The following is a 16,416-nucleotide window of genomic DNA, read 5'->3' as shown; positions in this document are numbered from 1 at the left end:
AGCCCCTCTTCTACAGCAGACTTACTATTTCTCTTATCCCACAGCCTCTCTTCTACAGCAGACTCACTATTTCTCTTATCCCCGAGTCTCTTTTCTACAGCAGACTATTTCTCTTATCCCACAGCCTCTCTTCTACAGCGCACTCACTATTTCTCTTATCCCACAGCCTCTCTTCTACAGCAGACTCACTATTTCTCTTATCCCAGAGCCCCTCTTCTACAGCACACTCACTATTTCTCTTATCCCACAGCCCCTCTTTTCCAGCGCACTCACTATTTCTCTTATCCCGAAGCCTCTCTTCTACAGCGGACTCACTATTTCTCTTATCCCCGAGCCTCTCTTCTACAGCGGACTTACTATTTCTCTTATCCCACAGCCTCTCTTCTACAGCATACTCACTATTTCTCTTATCCCCGAGACTCTTTTCTACAGCAGACTCACTATTTCTCTTATCCCCGAGCCTCTCTTCTACAGCAGGCTCATTATTTCTCTTATCCCAAAGCCTCTCTTCTACAGCAGACTCACTATTTCTCTTATCCCACAGCCTCTCTTCTACAGTGCACTCACTATTTCTCTTGTCCCAGAGCCTCTCTTCGACAGTGGACTCACTATTTCTCTTATCCCCGAGCCTCTCTTGTACAGCAGGCTCATTATTTCTCTTATCCCACAGCCTCTCCTCTACAGCGCACTTACTATTTCTCTTATCCCACAGCCTCTCTTCTACAGCGCACTCACTATTTCTCTTATCCCAGGGCCTCTCTTCGACAGAGGACTCACTATTTCCCTAGGAACGGTATTTACAAAAGTGCAGCATTCTAGTATACATGTGTTGGTGACGTGTGTTAGTGATGTTCATTCTGAGAGTCATCTCGGCTATCTATCTAGTTCTGATCCTTCACAGTACAGCCCTATTGGACCATAAATGCTGTCAGGCGTCCTCCCCATCAGACCATAGTACCAAATCATGCTGGTCAGCCACTGCTACACAGCTATACATTTACACCAAAACAACATCGACGAGTTTCATCAGAATCTTAACATAACTAACAAGTTAGTTTTTACCTGACATACACAATTTATATTGACCCTGTTCACACAATCTACATCATTTCATGTCAAATACAACACTCATATCTGTACAAGATACCAAACGGCACTTTATGGAGAAATTCACCACCGTATATATATATATATATATATATATATATATATATATATATATATACACACAGTATACATACATGTACTAACATGTACAATACAAAGGCACCTTTATGGTGAATACCACAACTGCTTATATATACATGTACATATACAGTAATATATCTCACTGCCTCAAAGACAAATTACTCATATTTGGACAAAATACTTACAATAAAGGCACTTCATGGCGAATACCACTTTTACATAGCATTGTCTAATATACACGCAAATACTGAGGCTTGAACAAGAAAGCAAATGCGGCTTAGTTTATGGTGAGTACCACTACTGCATACATCACTGTCTTCTTCTAATACATGAATTGCACATGTTGCTTGTAGTTCATGTTTTATGAACATTACTGCCCAACACACACACTCAAAGATACACATTGCATATTGGATACATTTCATCACAATTGGAACTAGCTCTGGAAAAAGTCGTTGTTAGTATTCAATATTTCAGTATTAGTTTAAAACAATGGTCCACACAATTCTTAAAACCTAATCCTGAAAACCTAAACTAAAGACTTTTCCTTTTCTGGGAGATTTATTTCTACTATTCTGTCTGAAAAAATTCACCAGTGGTTGAAAATTTGACTACACCCATAAAACCTAAGGTTACTCAATTTGCGTTTACTACATTGTCAAAATTATACATCATTGCTACACTAAAGCAAAGCTAAACCATGGAAAGATTTACAAAGGCAACTTTTGAAAGGCATCCTATTTGTGTTTCACCCCTAAATCTTTTCAGGAATTATGTAGTAGAGGTAAAAAATCTTTAAGGGAATGGGATTTACAACAAAGTTATCACAACATAAAAAAAAATTGAATTACAAAGTCTTGTAAAAATTAAGCTTGGTCTAATTATTATATTTATGGAATCACTTTACAAATAAGGCTGCCTTTTCTGGCTAACATCTACAAACTTGGGCAGCACAGAAAACAAAAGAAAGGTTGTGTATATTAGGACACATAGCTTGGTTTTTGATTAAAGTCTGAGACGGTGAGATTTATGGGTGGAGGAAACTGCTGTCTGTGTAAGCCACCCCATGGGAGGAAACTGCTGTCTGTGTATGCCACCCCATGGGAGGAAACTGCTGTCTGTGTATGCCACCCAGTGTATTTTTGATTTTTGACTATCACATACAAATGACACAAGGACATTGTACACTGGACAAATACAGACACATGTATCGCTGAAAGACAATGTGAAAATATCACAATTCCACAAATGGCTCTTATTGTCAGCCTGTCATGTTTATGCATATGTTGAGCCTAAGAACATCCTCTCCCTGTTAATCAAACATAAAATTTTAGCAATACCATAAAAACCATTTTGACCCGTGTCCTGAATCAATATCTTAATCAGGTTCACAGACTTTCCATAAACTCAGGCAAATCTTGTAATTCTTAAGCACTGGGAACAATACAAAATGGACAGTCACAGCTGCTATTCAACAATGCAGAGGGTGCTGTTGTTCCAGAGTTACAAGATTTGCTTCCCCTTGCACAGGCCATTGAACGCCATCCACTGCCATGATGACAAATGGTGAACATTAAAAAACTGGGCACTACATGGTGCTTAATGTCGGCTACCCACCCAGTTTCATTTATATACAAATAAACCATATATATGTATCAACTAAACTGTGTGTTTGTAACGAAGACATCACATCACCCATCACTGGGCAGAAATAACAATCAATGTAGGAATATTTTTTTAAAATAACTTAGACACTGTATTTACCCCTAAAAGGTAATTTGAAAATTATTTAGAAAACAACTTTTCCTACCAAATCTGAAGAGGTTTATTAATCCCATTTTCTATTCACAAATAGAATAGAAAGCTCTTGTAATTATCACACTGACACACAACTGAATATTGCTGGGTGAGATCATGCCCAGTTCTAAATAGATTCTTTAAAAAAAAGGAACAGTAAAAAAGTGTTGAAAAGTATATACTTTTAACCTTGGAAAATAAGTGGACTAAATAACGACTTTCAATATTTATTTATTTATTTGATTGGTGTTTTCCGCTGTGCTCAAGAATGTTTCACTCATTTGATGACAGCCAGCATTATGGTGGGAGGAAACCGGGCAGAGCCTGGGAGGAAACCCATGACCATCCGCAGGTTGCTGCCAGACCTTCCCACTTATGACTTTTAATATACATCTATTAAAACAACATATACATCTATTCAGCATACAAAACCGTAGAAGCCATAAAGCTACAAAAGATTGCACAATCAGTGTTCATGCCATGGTAAACAAACGTGTCTAAAAAGTTTTGGAGCAAGTCAAATATTAAAGGATTGGGTAATCTCCATATGGTCAAATGAATTCTTTACCCATGTATCATAGAGCTGTACAAATATCCATCCTACAGCTATTTTAATGCACATCCTATAGTATTGCTACAATATGTTCATCCTACAGCTATTTTAATGCCTATCCTACAGTACTGCTACAATATGTTCATCCTAAAGCCACTTCAATGCCTATCCTCTAGTACTGCTACAAAATGTGCATCCTAGAGCAACTTTAATGCCTATCCTACAGTACTGCTACAATATGTTCATCCTACAGCTATTTTAATGCCTATCCTATAGTACTGCTACAATATGTCCATCCTACAGCCACTTTAATGCCTATCCTACAGTACTGTAACAAAATGTGTGCAAACTATAGTCATAAACTACCTATCCTTAACTAGTGAAGCAGCATACATACACTGTACACACATTTTCCAGGCTATCTGAAATGAACATTCTATTTATTTATTTATTTGATACATGTTTTATGCTGTACTCAAGAATATTTCACTTATACCACGGCGGCCAGCGTTATGGTGGGAGGAAACCTGGCAGAGCCCGGGGGAAACCCACGACCATCTGCAGGTTGCTGACAGACCTTCACAATGGTTACACATGACCTTAATAGATGAACTCTCAGTTTCTGACATACATGCAGATGTGTAGAGAGAAGTGTACTAAGAAATTTCACAGAATTTCTCCATAAGAATGTCAGCAATCTACAAACTCTAGCTCAGGCTGGTTTTATAGTCTAAATTTCAAGGCTTTTACAAGCTTAACCACAAAAACATGCATGCAATACTGATTAAAATGAGATGAAACATTCAGCCAGTTGTTTTTTGAGCATTTCAATTCTTGTTAAAAATAAAGCGTAATTATAAAGACAGAGAGAAAGCAAATATGGTAAGGCACGGTTAAAAATTGTATTCAATTTAAACATTTTTTCTGGCTGAATTTACACATACATGTAAGATACATTCAGAAAATGCAAAATATATAGTATAGACTGCGAGGAGTTCCTAGACTCATTTTAGAACATTGAATTAGTAATATCAACACTGGATAGCTTCTTATAAAATGTTGTGTTAGCAGCCTACACATTTTCTATTCCATTTGGCAATGTTGAAAACGCATCTTCTTCAAGCCTTCATGGGTAAAACCATGTCTTCTGGTCTTTAATTTACTTATGAAGTTGCCTCCCTTGGATGTATGGTCCTCTGCATTACCTCACCACACCTGACACTTGTTCTCTGGGTTCATAAGTGTGGCACCTTTCCTACAGTTGAACGCATCACTGAATTCTTCAGAATTTGATAAAGTTCCTATCACTCTGTAACAAAGGAAGACAAGGCATTCTGAGAATCCCACCAGCTCACCTGCTATAGCAGTCAACTAGACAATGGAATCAGAATAAAGACAAAAGTTGTGAAGTGTAGTGGTGGTAAAGATGTCATAGTGGCGAGTTCGTGCACAAACTTGAGGCAGTGGTCCTTGATCTGCAAATTGTGAACAATCGGATCCATGAACAATTAAAACGCTGTGAGAGGCTGAGCAAATGTTAAGCTATGGTAGTTAAAAAACTTCACTATGGGGTATTCAAGTAACAATTCACTGGAGTGGTCTTTGACATGCAAATCGCTTCCCATGACTGGATATTGATATAGGCTCCTCATACTAAAACAGATGGGAACAGCTTTTTACAGATACAGTGTATACCAGATAAATTTGGTATACACCAAGGTAAATTCTTGCACTCTTGCACAAATCTGGTAAAGTAGCTACAGAGACAAAAAGTGTATATAGATAAGTGATTGCATAAGAAACTGTAGCCTTATAAGAAGGATGTAGAAATCTGTGTTTACAGGAGAACAAAATGAAGTCAATCTGAATGTGTGTCCACAAAACAGGAAAATGGTAAAATCACAAGAGGAACCCAATACTCTTCTTGTTCTCCTACATGGAGGTAGGCATTTGCATAAATATTATAGACCTACATGAAACTTTTCTTAATTACAAAAATGGTAAATGTGGCAAAGCCCATAAATCTCATAAGCAATAAAGTCACCGAAACCCTGTATACAAGAAATTGTTGCTCTTCATGGAGACTTAATTTCTCGAGTAAACATGTTTACTTTGGAAAACCAATTGAAGTTTACATAAATGGTGAAATTTTGATTTATTTCATTTGATTGGTGTTTTATGCCGTACTCAAGAATATTTCACTTATACGACGGCGGCCAGCATTATGGTGGGTGGAAATCAGGCAGAGCCTGGGGAAAACCCACGACCATCCGCAGGTTGCTGACAGACCTTCCCACGTACGGCCGGAGAGGAAGCCAGCATGAGCTGGACTTGAAGTCACAGCGACTGCATTGGTGAGAGACTCCTGGGTCACTACGCTGCCCTAGCGGTGAAATTTTGAACTGAAATCATTAAAAAGCATTCACAAACGCTAGAAAACTAAAACCAATAAAACAGTTCAACCTTCCATCAGTATGCCCATTGCAGATGTACACAGGCGAAAACACATTATACAGGAGCTAAAAAAACCTTAACCTGCCATCTGAGAAGCTAGGGGGGGGGGGGGCGACAAGCTAGATTCCACCATGTGACCTCACTGGTCAAGGACCTTAACAGGTGTTGTGAACCCAGATTCACATCCAGAATCACTCCCCCCAAACCCCCACCCACCCCACCCCCACCCTCCCAAAACATATCTCATATAAATAAAATAACTGGACAGGTGTAAATCATGTAAGCGTGAATCAACATACCTGTATTTGGCTGGGGAGTGAGCATCAGTGAGAAGGGCTGTTCTGGCATAGGCAGGTGTATAATATGAGCACCACACCTGCAAATAGTCACCAATATCCCTTGTTAGTATCAACAGGAACATAAATGTACATGTATCTTGGTTCAAACTAATCCAATCTCACTATTGTTCAATCTGGCCTCAGCTTCATGAAGTGTACTTGGCCTCAGTTTGATGAAGTGTACTTGGCCTCAGTTTGATGAAGTGTACTGGGCCTCAGTTTGATAAGGTGTACTTGGCCTCAGTTTGATGAAGTGTACTTGGTCTCAGTTTGATGAAGTGTACTTGGCCTCAGTTTGATAAGGTGTACTTGGCCTCAGTTTGATGAAGTGTACTTGGCCTCAGTTCGATGAAGTGTACTCGGCCTCAGTTTCATGAAGTGTACTTGGCCTCAGTTTCATGAAGTGTACTCGGCCTCAGTTTCATGAAGTGTACTTGGCCTCAGTTTCACGAAGTGTACTTTAAGGTTAAGTAACCCTTCTGTATTATAAGTGCGCGTCATATCATGTGTGTTGTGGAAGTTAAGTTGAACTAACCGTGCTTCATGAAAATTTCAAGCCAGTGTTACTGTGTTCACAAAAGTTAATGATTAAAACAACAAAATGGTTAAGCCGTTTAGAAATATACATCTGCGTAGGTCAAAAGTCAGCAATAAACTGTCAGGCCTTTTTGGTTTTTTTCTTTGATAAAAATCTTACATTAATTCATTGAATAATGCTGCATGAATTTAGTCCTCAAGATTTTTTTGGTAACAGCATAATGGAGGAAACTGGAATGTACAGGATGACAAGAATGCCTTTCAGCCAAACTTGGTAGAAGGTAGAGGTAGGCGTATTAGTAATGGTAACATGCTTTACCTGAGCAAACCCAATAAAAAACAACTTGAGATCGCTGGGAGGTAGTCCAGGTAGCTGCTTGGCAGGTGTGTTGTTCATCAACCACTTCTGATAGGCTCGATAAGCCACCTTGATACCCCCATTGTCTGCAATGTTCTCACCCAGAGTTCGGTCCCCCCTCACCTATGGATTGAAGTGCATTAACTTATTTTTTTGATAGGCGTTTTACGTCGTACTCAAGAATATTTCACATATACGACAGCGGCCAGCGTTATGATGGGAAGAAACCGGGCTGAGCCCAGGGGAGGACTGAACAGCACCATCATTACATAAACTGGTTTCATCATCCTACAACTGGTGCCATCATTATTTATAACCACTTCCATTATTATATAGAACAGGTTCCATCATTACATATAAACTGGTTCCACCATCATATATAACTGGTTCCATCATCATAAATAACTGGTTCCATCATTATATAAACTGGTTTCATTGTTATATAAACTGGTTCCATCATTATACATAAACTGGTTCCACCATCATATATTACTGGTTCCATCATCATAAATAACTGGTTCCATCATTATATAAACTGGTTCCATCATTATATATAAACTGGTTCCATCATTATAGATAAACTGGTTCCATTGTTATATAAACTGGTTCCATCATCATAAATAACCGGTTCCATCATTATATAAACTGGTTCCATCATTATATATAAACCTGTTCCATCATTATATACAAAACATTATATATAATACAGCTCATCACATCATAAGAAAGCAGAGTCAATCTGATTACAAGTTAAGATACATGTAGGTGTACATATATCTGGATTTGTACTAAGAAACCAGCTTCCATCAAAAAATAACCACACAGCTCATCCCATCCCATAAATAACTAAAATCCCTCATAAAGATTATAGCTTCTATCATACAATAACAGCTACCAGCAAACTATGACTAATTACATCATTATATAACTAGTCCCATCCTTAGAATACTGGTCCCATTACCAGGTAAACTGGTTCCATCAGCAGGTCCCATCACCCAGTATCTGGTCCCATCACCCATTAACTGGTCCCCTCACCCAGTTACTGGTCCCATTATCTGGTAAATGGTCCCATTATCAGGTAACTGGTCCCAGCACCAGGTAACTGGTTCCTCCCAGTTCCCTGGTTACTAAAGATATCATTTATCTTCTCAATTATACAACCAGCATCACTAGATACATTAAAAGGAAAAAAAAATAACTTATCCAATCACAGTTGAAATAGATAACTGTGTATTATTAACTGGTCTCATCCATTAAAGATACCCGGTACCTGATCACACCATACATGTAAAGTAACACCTCCCATCAAATTAATAACTGATCTTCACATAATATAACTGATCTACACATGTGCATACATGCGACTGGGCAAAGACCGAAAATTCTTTCAAAAAAGGTGCATGTAATCCCCTTAGCATCACTAATTGGTGCTGCGCAGCAATTTTGAGTACAGAAGGTAGTATTTTATATGTGTACTTTATTTATTTGATTGGTGTTTTAAGCTGTACTCAAGAACATTTTACTTTTACAAGAACTGGTAGTATTATGGTGGGCAGAAACTGGGCAGAGCCCTGGAGAAACTCAAACCCATCTGCAGATTGCTAACATACCTTCCCCAACACGACCGTAGGTGAAGCTAGAATGAACGTGTATTGCGCTAGCACAGTAACGACTTGACCACGAAGGCCTGTATACATGTTTCTGCTATATGGCCAGGTAGTTGTCATAGTTATATCACAACTGTCACTAAACTGTTGACTGTTGTGTTATTAGTATTACGAAAACAATTCATGCAAGAATTAAAGTTAAGCATACCGATCTCCCTTGTATTTTGTATTTGTCATACTGCTCAATCATGCACTTTGACCTTTCCTTGAAGGCCTCCAATGATTGGTTGTTCCACCAGTTGTGCAGGTTTCCTTGCTTGTCATACAGACGACCTAATATAACATAAAGAGATTAGGGAGTAATTTACCTGGAATTTACCTGGGATATACAATGTACAACCATACGTGTCCTAATTCAACAAAATCAGATTGGAGAATGACAAACTTGGATATACAGCCAAATACAAACAAACCATATATTCATCCATTTTCAAATCTTGGAAATGCTTCTTTGAAATAAGTTAACAATACACAATCTGTAAGGTTTAAAGTGAAAGAAAACAAACAATAAAGTAAGCATCAGCTGTAATAATGTTAGATACCAGTGATACCGGTATGACAAGTTCTTCTACTTTCATATTCGCCACTGGAAGAAGGTTGTGTCCATGATTACATAAAAAACTACATGCACTTTAAACACTAAATCAGCAGGTTTGGGTGAACAACTCTAGCCATAGGATACCAATGCTTTCCTGTCAAAGTACAATGACTCCCATGTAAATGAGAGACTGTACATGATTAGAGTGCGTCTTGACAATGTGTATTAATTGTCTATGAAACACACCTCAGAATGCACTCAGAATGCACTCAGAACTCCTTTGCTGTAGGGACTGGTAACAACTAGATGCAGTTTAAAACAGGTACGTTAGATGACTTATTTAGAGCAAAACACAAGTTGGAAAACATTCAATACAGGAATACTTTGTTTTGAGAGACACAGGAACAGGAACAGTGTTAACAGGAATAAGAACAGTCACACGGACAAACTGACAGACAGATCGATGGCTAGACCGACAGACAAGAGGGAAGGCTAAAGCAACACCCAGACGGATGGCCAGATCGACAGACGGACGGATGGTCAGAGAGTCAGACGGACGGATGGCCAGACCGACAGACGGCTGGCTGGCCAGACCAACAGATGGCCAAAGCAACGCACAGACGGATGGCCAAAGCAACACACAGATGGATGGCCAAAGCAACACACAGATGTTGCAGACTGAAACCAATAGTTTGATGTTAAAACATGAGGTATTCTTGACTGCATCGCCAGTGAGAGCCTGTACAGCTACTAATTTATTTACTTATTTGATCGTCGCTCTACAACGCCATACTCAAGAACACACAACTATTGCCATAAGTAATAGAAATACCTGTATTGTCAAAGCCGTGTGTCAGCTCATGACCCATAACAAACCCGATGGACCCATAGTTGAATGGCCTGCAGTGAAGTAAAAGATCAACATTACAAATCTTGTTTCCATGGCTTATTACATGTTAATTTCTAGCACTGTTTTTTAACATATCACAACAGACATCACCGGGGAACACAATATACATGTATGTTGAATTTCTGATACTGAAATAACTGTCTCGAAAAAATTGACTTAAGTGAGCTTCAAACTCACGATTTTGGGTGTCTATCCCCCACTGCTCTACCAACTGAGGTATGACGCCAGGTAAGAACAGATTGTCTGTTACAGTCCACTTACAGGCAGTGAATAGCTATTTATTCAGCTGCAGATTCTAATTCAATACAGAGTTTATACATCGTGGGATGATGGAATGATTGGGCTCTGATGTGATCCTAACTTCTCTTTTACTGAAGACATAAAACACAGACCTCCATTCTGGTCATCTTCAATTAATCCAGATACAGGTAGCGATGTCCAACGTCATATACCTTGATATACTGAGCCATGTACACACAATTCACGAACCTATCAGGTTCCACCGGACACAGGTTGACACTGATAGGGGTTCAAAACAACATATGGCACTGGAAAATAAGTCCCTGCACACTGACTAGAGGCAAACTTATTTATTTATCTATTTAACTGGTGTTTTACGCCATACTCAAGTACATTTCACTTATACGACGGCAGCCATCATTATGGTGGGAGGAAAAACTACTACTAGTCAAACTACTAATGGTAAAAGTTTCTGGCAAAAAAAGCCAATATACAGTCGCATGATATATTTGCTTTTTTGCCTCTTTCACTATCGCTGGTGTGCTGACTAAGCACAGTGACTTCCTGCAGCCTGTTTGTGTTGACAAACTGGTTCACAGAACTGGTTATTGTTGTTTTCTAAGGTTGTGAACCAGCATGCATTTGTTACAAAACAAGGAAAATATACGCTTTATAATACATAAAGGTACGATCAATGATTGGGTGGAAATCCTTAGGCGGATGTATGCTGGATGCAGTGCACATGCAGTGGGGATAGAGACCCAAAATTGCAAGTTTTGAGGTTCACTTGAGTCAATTTTTTTGGAGACAGTTATTTCAGTTTCGGAAATCCACATACATGTATATTGTGTTCAACATGTAGCTATACAACATAGTTTTCCAATTAATCGGCCAAATTTAATCAACAAAAAATATCTAGAGAACAGTTCATGAATGGTACATTAGGCTATTAAAGCCTTATAATACCTTATACATGTACATAAATCTGATCTTACTCTGGAAAATCTGGATCATAGAACGGCCGTTGTAAAATGCCAGCTGGGAAGGCAAAGTAATTATGGGAAGGACTGTAATAAGCATTCACAACTGCTGGTGTCTGACTCCATCTGAAAATACACCATAAACACATGATAAAGCAAACCAAATATGGGAAGGACTGTAATAAGCATTCACAACTGCTGGTGTCTGACTCCATCTGAAAATACACCATAAACACATGATAAAGCAAACCAAATGCGTAGTGGATTCAAAACCACGTGCTAAATCTACAGTGTATGATATATATCTACTTATACTTACATGTACGCAAAACATTTCCACCTAAAATACTTTGGGCCAAAGCTGTGTGGTCTATAACAGTATTATTGTTAATATGGATTACACTTCCTGAATATAGCGCAGATTAATCCTCTTACTTAATCCACTTTCTAAATGACATCTGTACCTTTCTGTGTGGTCTATAGTTCAGTCCTGCCTTTGTGATGATGATTTGTTTGATTGAAGTTTCACTTATATAACACAAAAACATTATGCATGGTGAGCGGAAACCTGCAACATTGTGCATGGTGAGCGGAAACCTGCAACATTATGCATGGTGAGCGGAAACCTGCAACATTATGCAAGGTGAGCGGAAACCTGCAACATTATGCATGGTGAGCGGAAACCTGCAACATTATGCATGGTGAGCGGAAACCTGCAAGAAATCAGAGGAAACCCATGACCACCCTCAGGTTGTTGCAAGACCTTCCCAGATATGACCAAAGAGGAAGCCACTACGAGCTGGAACTCACAGCAGGCTCTACTGTCGGCCATGGAGAACACAGGTTAACACTCCACTGGTCTCTACTATGGACTGAGGAAACCAGAATGTTACTAGAAGTAACTATGGTAAATGAGCTAATGTTTCACACTCAGACTTGGAACGTGTATCCCATGATTCATTGCACTGATTGTGGTTGTTTCTGACTGGGTGCCGCGGGAGAGCACCAGGGGTGGTCAGGGGATTATATGAACAGTTCAAGAATATAATAAAAAAGCTCATGCTTCACAAGCAGTTCATGTTTTCCTCAGTTCTATTACTCATAATGATAATCATAAACACATCCACTTCACAACAGGTGCACCTTGATTGTTTTATTATCCATATCCCTATATAATCCCTTGACCAGCCCTGATGCGCTTCCACAGCGCCGAAACTCTCTGGAGATTAGGGATGACTACCCAGTATCTTTATGCACGTGGAGTGTCATGTCAAACATCCGTTTCGCTGCAGGACTCTTCACGTACGAAGCTGTGGCAAAATTTAACTCAACACATATCCATACTTGCAAACTAGGCCCACCAGCAGATGATTTATTTATTTATTTATTTATCTGATTGGTGTTTTATGTCATACTCAAGAATATTCCACTTATACCACGGCTGCCAGCATTATGGTGGACCATCCGCAGGTTGCTGACAGACCTTCCCACTTATGCCCACTAGCAGATGAAAATGTTACACTGCCATTAATGCGACACATACACACGCACATTTTGCCATCGCTCCGGCTATAAATTTCATTTCGGTGTGATTCGAAAGAATGGCAACTTCCACCAACATTTCGTCAATATGAATTTATACTTCATTTACTGTTGATCGAGTTTCCTGGGATGAAATCATGGTCCCACGGATCAGTTGTATCTTCTTGTAGGTACAAGCCACTTACAAACACAGCACTTCAAATTTCTGATGTCTATCCATCGATGACAAGATTTTTGCTGGAGAAAGGGCAAAACAATAACCTAGCCTGTCGCTGGCAACATGTAAATCATGACGGGGCAAAACTGTACACAGGTGATCATAAAACATGCATTTCACTTGGATATAAAGCCAGGGACTCCATGTCAGTGTTATGGGCACTCCATTTGTGATAACAACCTTGTCTGGAGTATGTATTCTGTGCTTCATGGGGGGAGAGTGGGGGAGGGGGGGGGTTGTTACAAAATCAAGGGAAAGGGAACTCATTTGTATAAATAAGAGGACAGTTCCCACTGTAATGAAAGAAAATGTGTGCGTAGACTGACATACTTATAGAAGCTATTTATTTCTCTAACATTTCCAGCTAAAATACATCTGTGCACATACTGGGTGCATAATGAGGGTTCTCAGCAGAGAACTTTTTGCCAGATACTGGTGTGAGGTGATTTCCACGCAGGCCTTACCAACTACTCGGTTTGTCACTTAAACTGAGGCCTACAGTGTACACTGCAAATGTACATTCCTTGTTTGGCATGGTCATTGTGTCTGACGTGAGACAGTGTTTGGAATTTAAAGATCTGTACTAGCCATTGCATGTCTTGATACTTGATATTTGATCTCATTCATGGGTATATTTGGGCCTACTAGTCAGGAGGCCTGCACACCTCACTGTCACCGACTTAACCCCATGTGGCGAGGATTAGCAACCACAGCTGCCATACAGCTAATCACCGTCGCCAATCAGATCGTGCAACAGTAACTAATGTGCAAAAATTTAGGTCATTTACAGTACCACAAATTACTGACAAACTTTCCCACGTACAGACATGTGCAGAAGAAAGGTGGTCTTCATCCAACATAACGCTGCACAGGCCCAGGAGCATCATCAAACCTTTCCCATGTGGGATGTACAGACATGTTGAAAACACAGGTGGTCTTCATCAAACATAACACTGCACAGCCCCAGGAGCATCATCAAACTTTCCCACGTGTGATGTACAAACATGTGCAGAAGACCTGTGGTCTCCATCAAACATAACCCTACACAGCCCCAGGACTGTCATCAGACTTTCCCACATGTGATGCACAGAGCTGTGCAGAAGAAAGGTGGTCATCATCAAACATAACCCTGCACAGCCCCAGGAGCATCATCAAACGTTCCCACGTGTGATGTACAGACATGTACAGAACACAGGTGGTCTTCATCAAACATAACACTGCATAGCCCCAGGAAGGTCATCGACTCTTTAACGAATACCCAAAGTGGGGAAATCAACAAAACCCTTGTTCTAAAGCATGGTTATGCGAATACAATACAATGCACAAAACTCACATGCTAACATCTGGGGGCTTTCCTCGCTTGTCCATATCCTTTTCCAGATAAAATCTTCTTATATTCAACATGCTTTCAAAGAAGCTATCAGTCATCACCACCTGACAAAACAAGACATTTCATGAAAATCTGAATACTGCAATAACAAACAAAGGTACAGATCATGTGATTTGTTGGTTAAACTGTTATACCCACATTCATAGGTTTATTGGCATCTTTTACTATATTATTTTAAATAATAATGATATAAACAATAACATAACAAATGGAACTGTGTCATACAAACTTGGACATGACAAAAGCCAAGTACACTCGCAAGCCGACGGTCACAGCTCTGCCGATTGGTTGACAATCTGAAGGGGAATTACGTTGCTGAAAAATTCTTAACTGATGATACATTTAAAAAATATGGATATCATAAATTCCCGGATGAAACCTTTCCCACGTCTGAAGTCTGAAATCTGAAGTCTTACTGACTGCCTACGGGAAACACAATGTTGAATATCCACGTCTTCTGCTTTAACAACCTGATTCCTCCATTGAGGTCACTCAAAAAAAAAAAACAGTGTTGCCCGTTGCTAGGACTGACAGACAACAGAAAATCAATGTATGAACTACAATTTACATTTCATTTTGCCCAGTACTGAATTTGATAAGAACAATGTAGAAAGTGATATAAATTTATGAACTAAACTTTGCCCCAAAAAGTACAGTTTTAGAGGCAAAACAAAGAAATAAAAATGTTACTTTACTGATGAAGCACATTTTCACGTAGGCTGAGCATGTCCCCTCATAATTCCGTAAGACCAATGGAAGACTCAGAATTGGGTAAAATAACACATGTAGGTTACCGTAATAAAATAACTTGTAATACTTGTTTTTTACAAGGAATGGCCCTCTCGTAAAATCTGCTCTTTCCCGTTTTCCCATAATCATTTCGTTTTACATAATACTCTAGAATTTTTCACCTATGTGCTTGCAATGCTTGCAGTCTATAGTTTATAGTTGAAGAAAAGAGGATTGCCCTTTGCCTGTGACCATCAAGAGCTGGACATGGTCATATAACCTCACAGAAAGTCAGTTTTATACACATGCAGCAGTACAAGTACCTTTTCATAATACTTGTCAAGCTTGGACGGGCGTTTTACCCAGTCTGGGTACGCCACTTTCTTTTTCACTGCTCGAGCTTTCTCTATTGCGATTTCCTTGACTTCTGGGGACATCCAATCAACGGTGGGCAGTTCCTCTATGAAAGTGTCTTGGATCTCACCCAGAATGTCCTCAATCTGAAACAGGATTGGTTGAGGATACTGTCAAGTGATCACCGCCATTATGTAGAAATACAATTAGATTTTTTTTTTCAACACTGTAACGGGTTACTGAGCAATTAGTTATTTATTTATTTGATCGGTGTTTTACACCGTACTCAAGAATATTTCACTTATACGACGGCGGCCAGCATTACGGTGGGAGGAAACCGGGCACAGCCCGGGGTAACCCACTACCATCTGCATTTTGCTGGCAGACCTTCCCCCGTACCTGAGCATTTATTGTCACAATTTCTACCTGTTCATTATATATTTACATGCCTGGAGTTTTATGTCATGCTTAACATACTTCGTCATATGATGACAAGGAATGCGAGTTCACACCATGTGTCTTCTCGGGGCAGGGCATACCGCCACATGACAGGCTGTCCAGTCACCTTATAACCGACACCGGGTCAACCGGTCATTTATACATATGGCATATATATATATGTAC

At 39.5% G+C, this 16,416-nt stretch overlaps 2 protein-coding genes across 4 annotated transcripts in view; both read right to left on the bottom strand.

Annotated features, from left to right (window-relative positions):
• Positions 1-94: 94 nt before the first annotated feature.
• LOC135462499 (golgin subfamily A member 6-like protein 6) lies at positions 95-2,540 on the bottom strand. Its single transcript, XM_064739726.1, has 2 exons — positions 2,529-2,540; positions 95-784 (listed from the first exon to the last, which is right to left on the bottom strand). Exons 1-2 carry the CDS (start codon positions 2,538-2,540, stop codon positions 95-97), a joined length of 702 nt encoding a protein of 233 aa, XP_064595796.1.
• Positions 1,272-16,416, bottom strand: part of LOC135462704 (endothelin-converting enzyme 1-like) — a 47,289-nt gene continuing 32,144 nt past the window's right edge. For all 3 annotated transcript variants that reach the window (XM_064739928.1, XM_064739929.1, XM_064739927.1), the window contains exons 11-18: positions 15,762-15,938; positions 14,653-14,753; positions 11,576-11,686; positions 10,263-10,330; positions 9,041-9,165; positions 7,187-7,348; positions 6,292-6,368; positions 1,272-4,847 (exon numbers count right to left, since the gene is read on the bottom strand). In XM_064739928.1, the coding sequence (XP_064595998.1) occupies positions 4,745-4,847; positions 6,292-6,368; positions 7,187-7,348; positions 9,041-9,165; positions 10,263-10,330; positions 11,576-11,686; positions 14,653-14,753; positions 15,762-15,938 (924 nt within the window). In that variant the 3' untranslated portion in view covers positions 1,272-4,744. The remainder of the gene's footprint in view (positions 4,848-6,291; positions 6,369-7,186; positions 7,349-9,040; positions 9,166-10,262; positions 10,331-11,575; positions 11,687-14,652; positions 14,754-15,761; positions 15,939-16,416) is intronic.

This window comes from Liolophura sinensis, chromosome 2 (genome assembly GCF_032854445.1).
Source record: "Liolophura sinensis isolate JHLJ2023 chromosome 2, CUHK_Ljap_v2, whole genome shotgun sequence".
NCBI classification, from domain to species: domain Eukaryota; kingdom Metazoa; phylum Mollusca; class Polyplacophora; order Chitonida; family Chitonidae; genus Liolophura; species Liolophura sinensis.
Note: the sequence above shows the minus strand (reverse complement) of the source record. Positions and strands in the feature narration are given on the sequence as shown.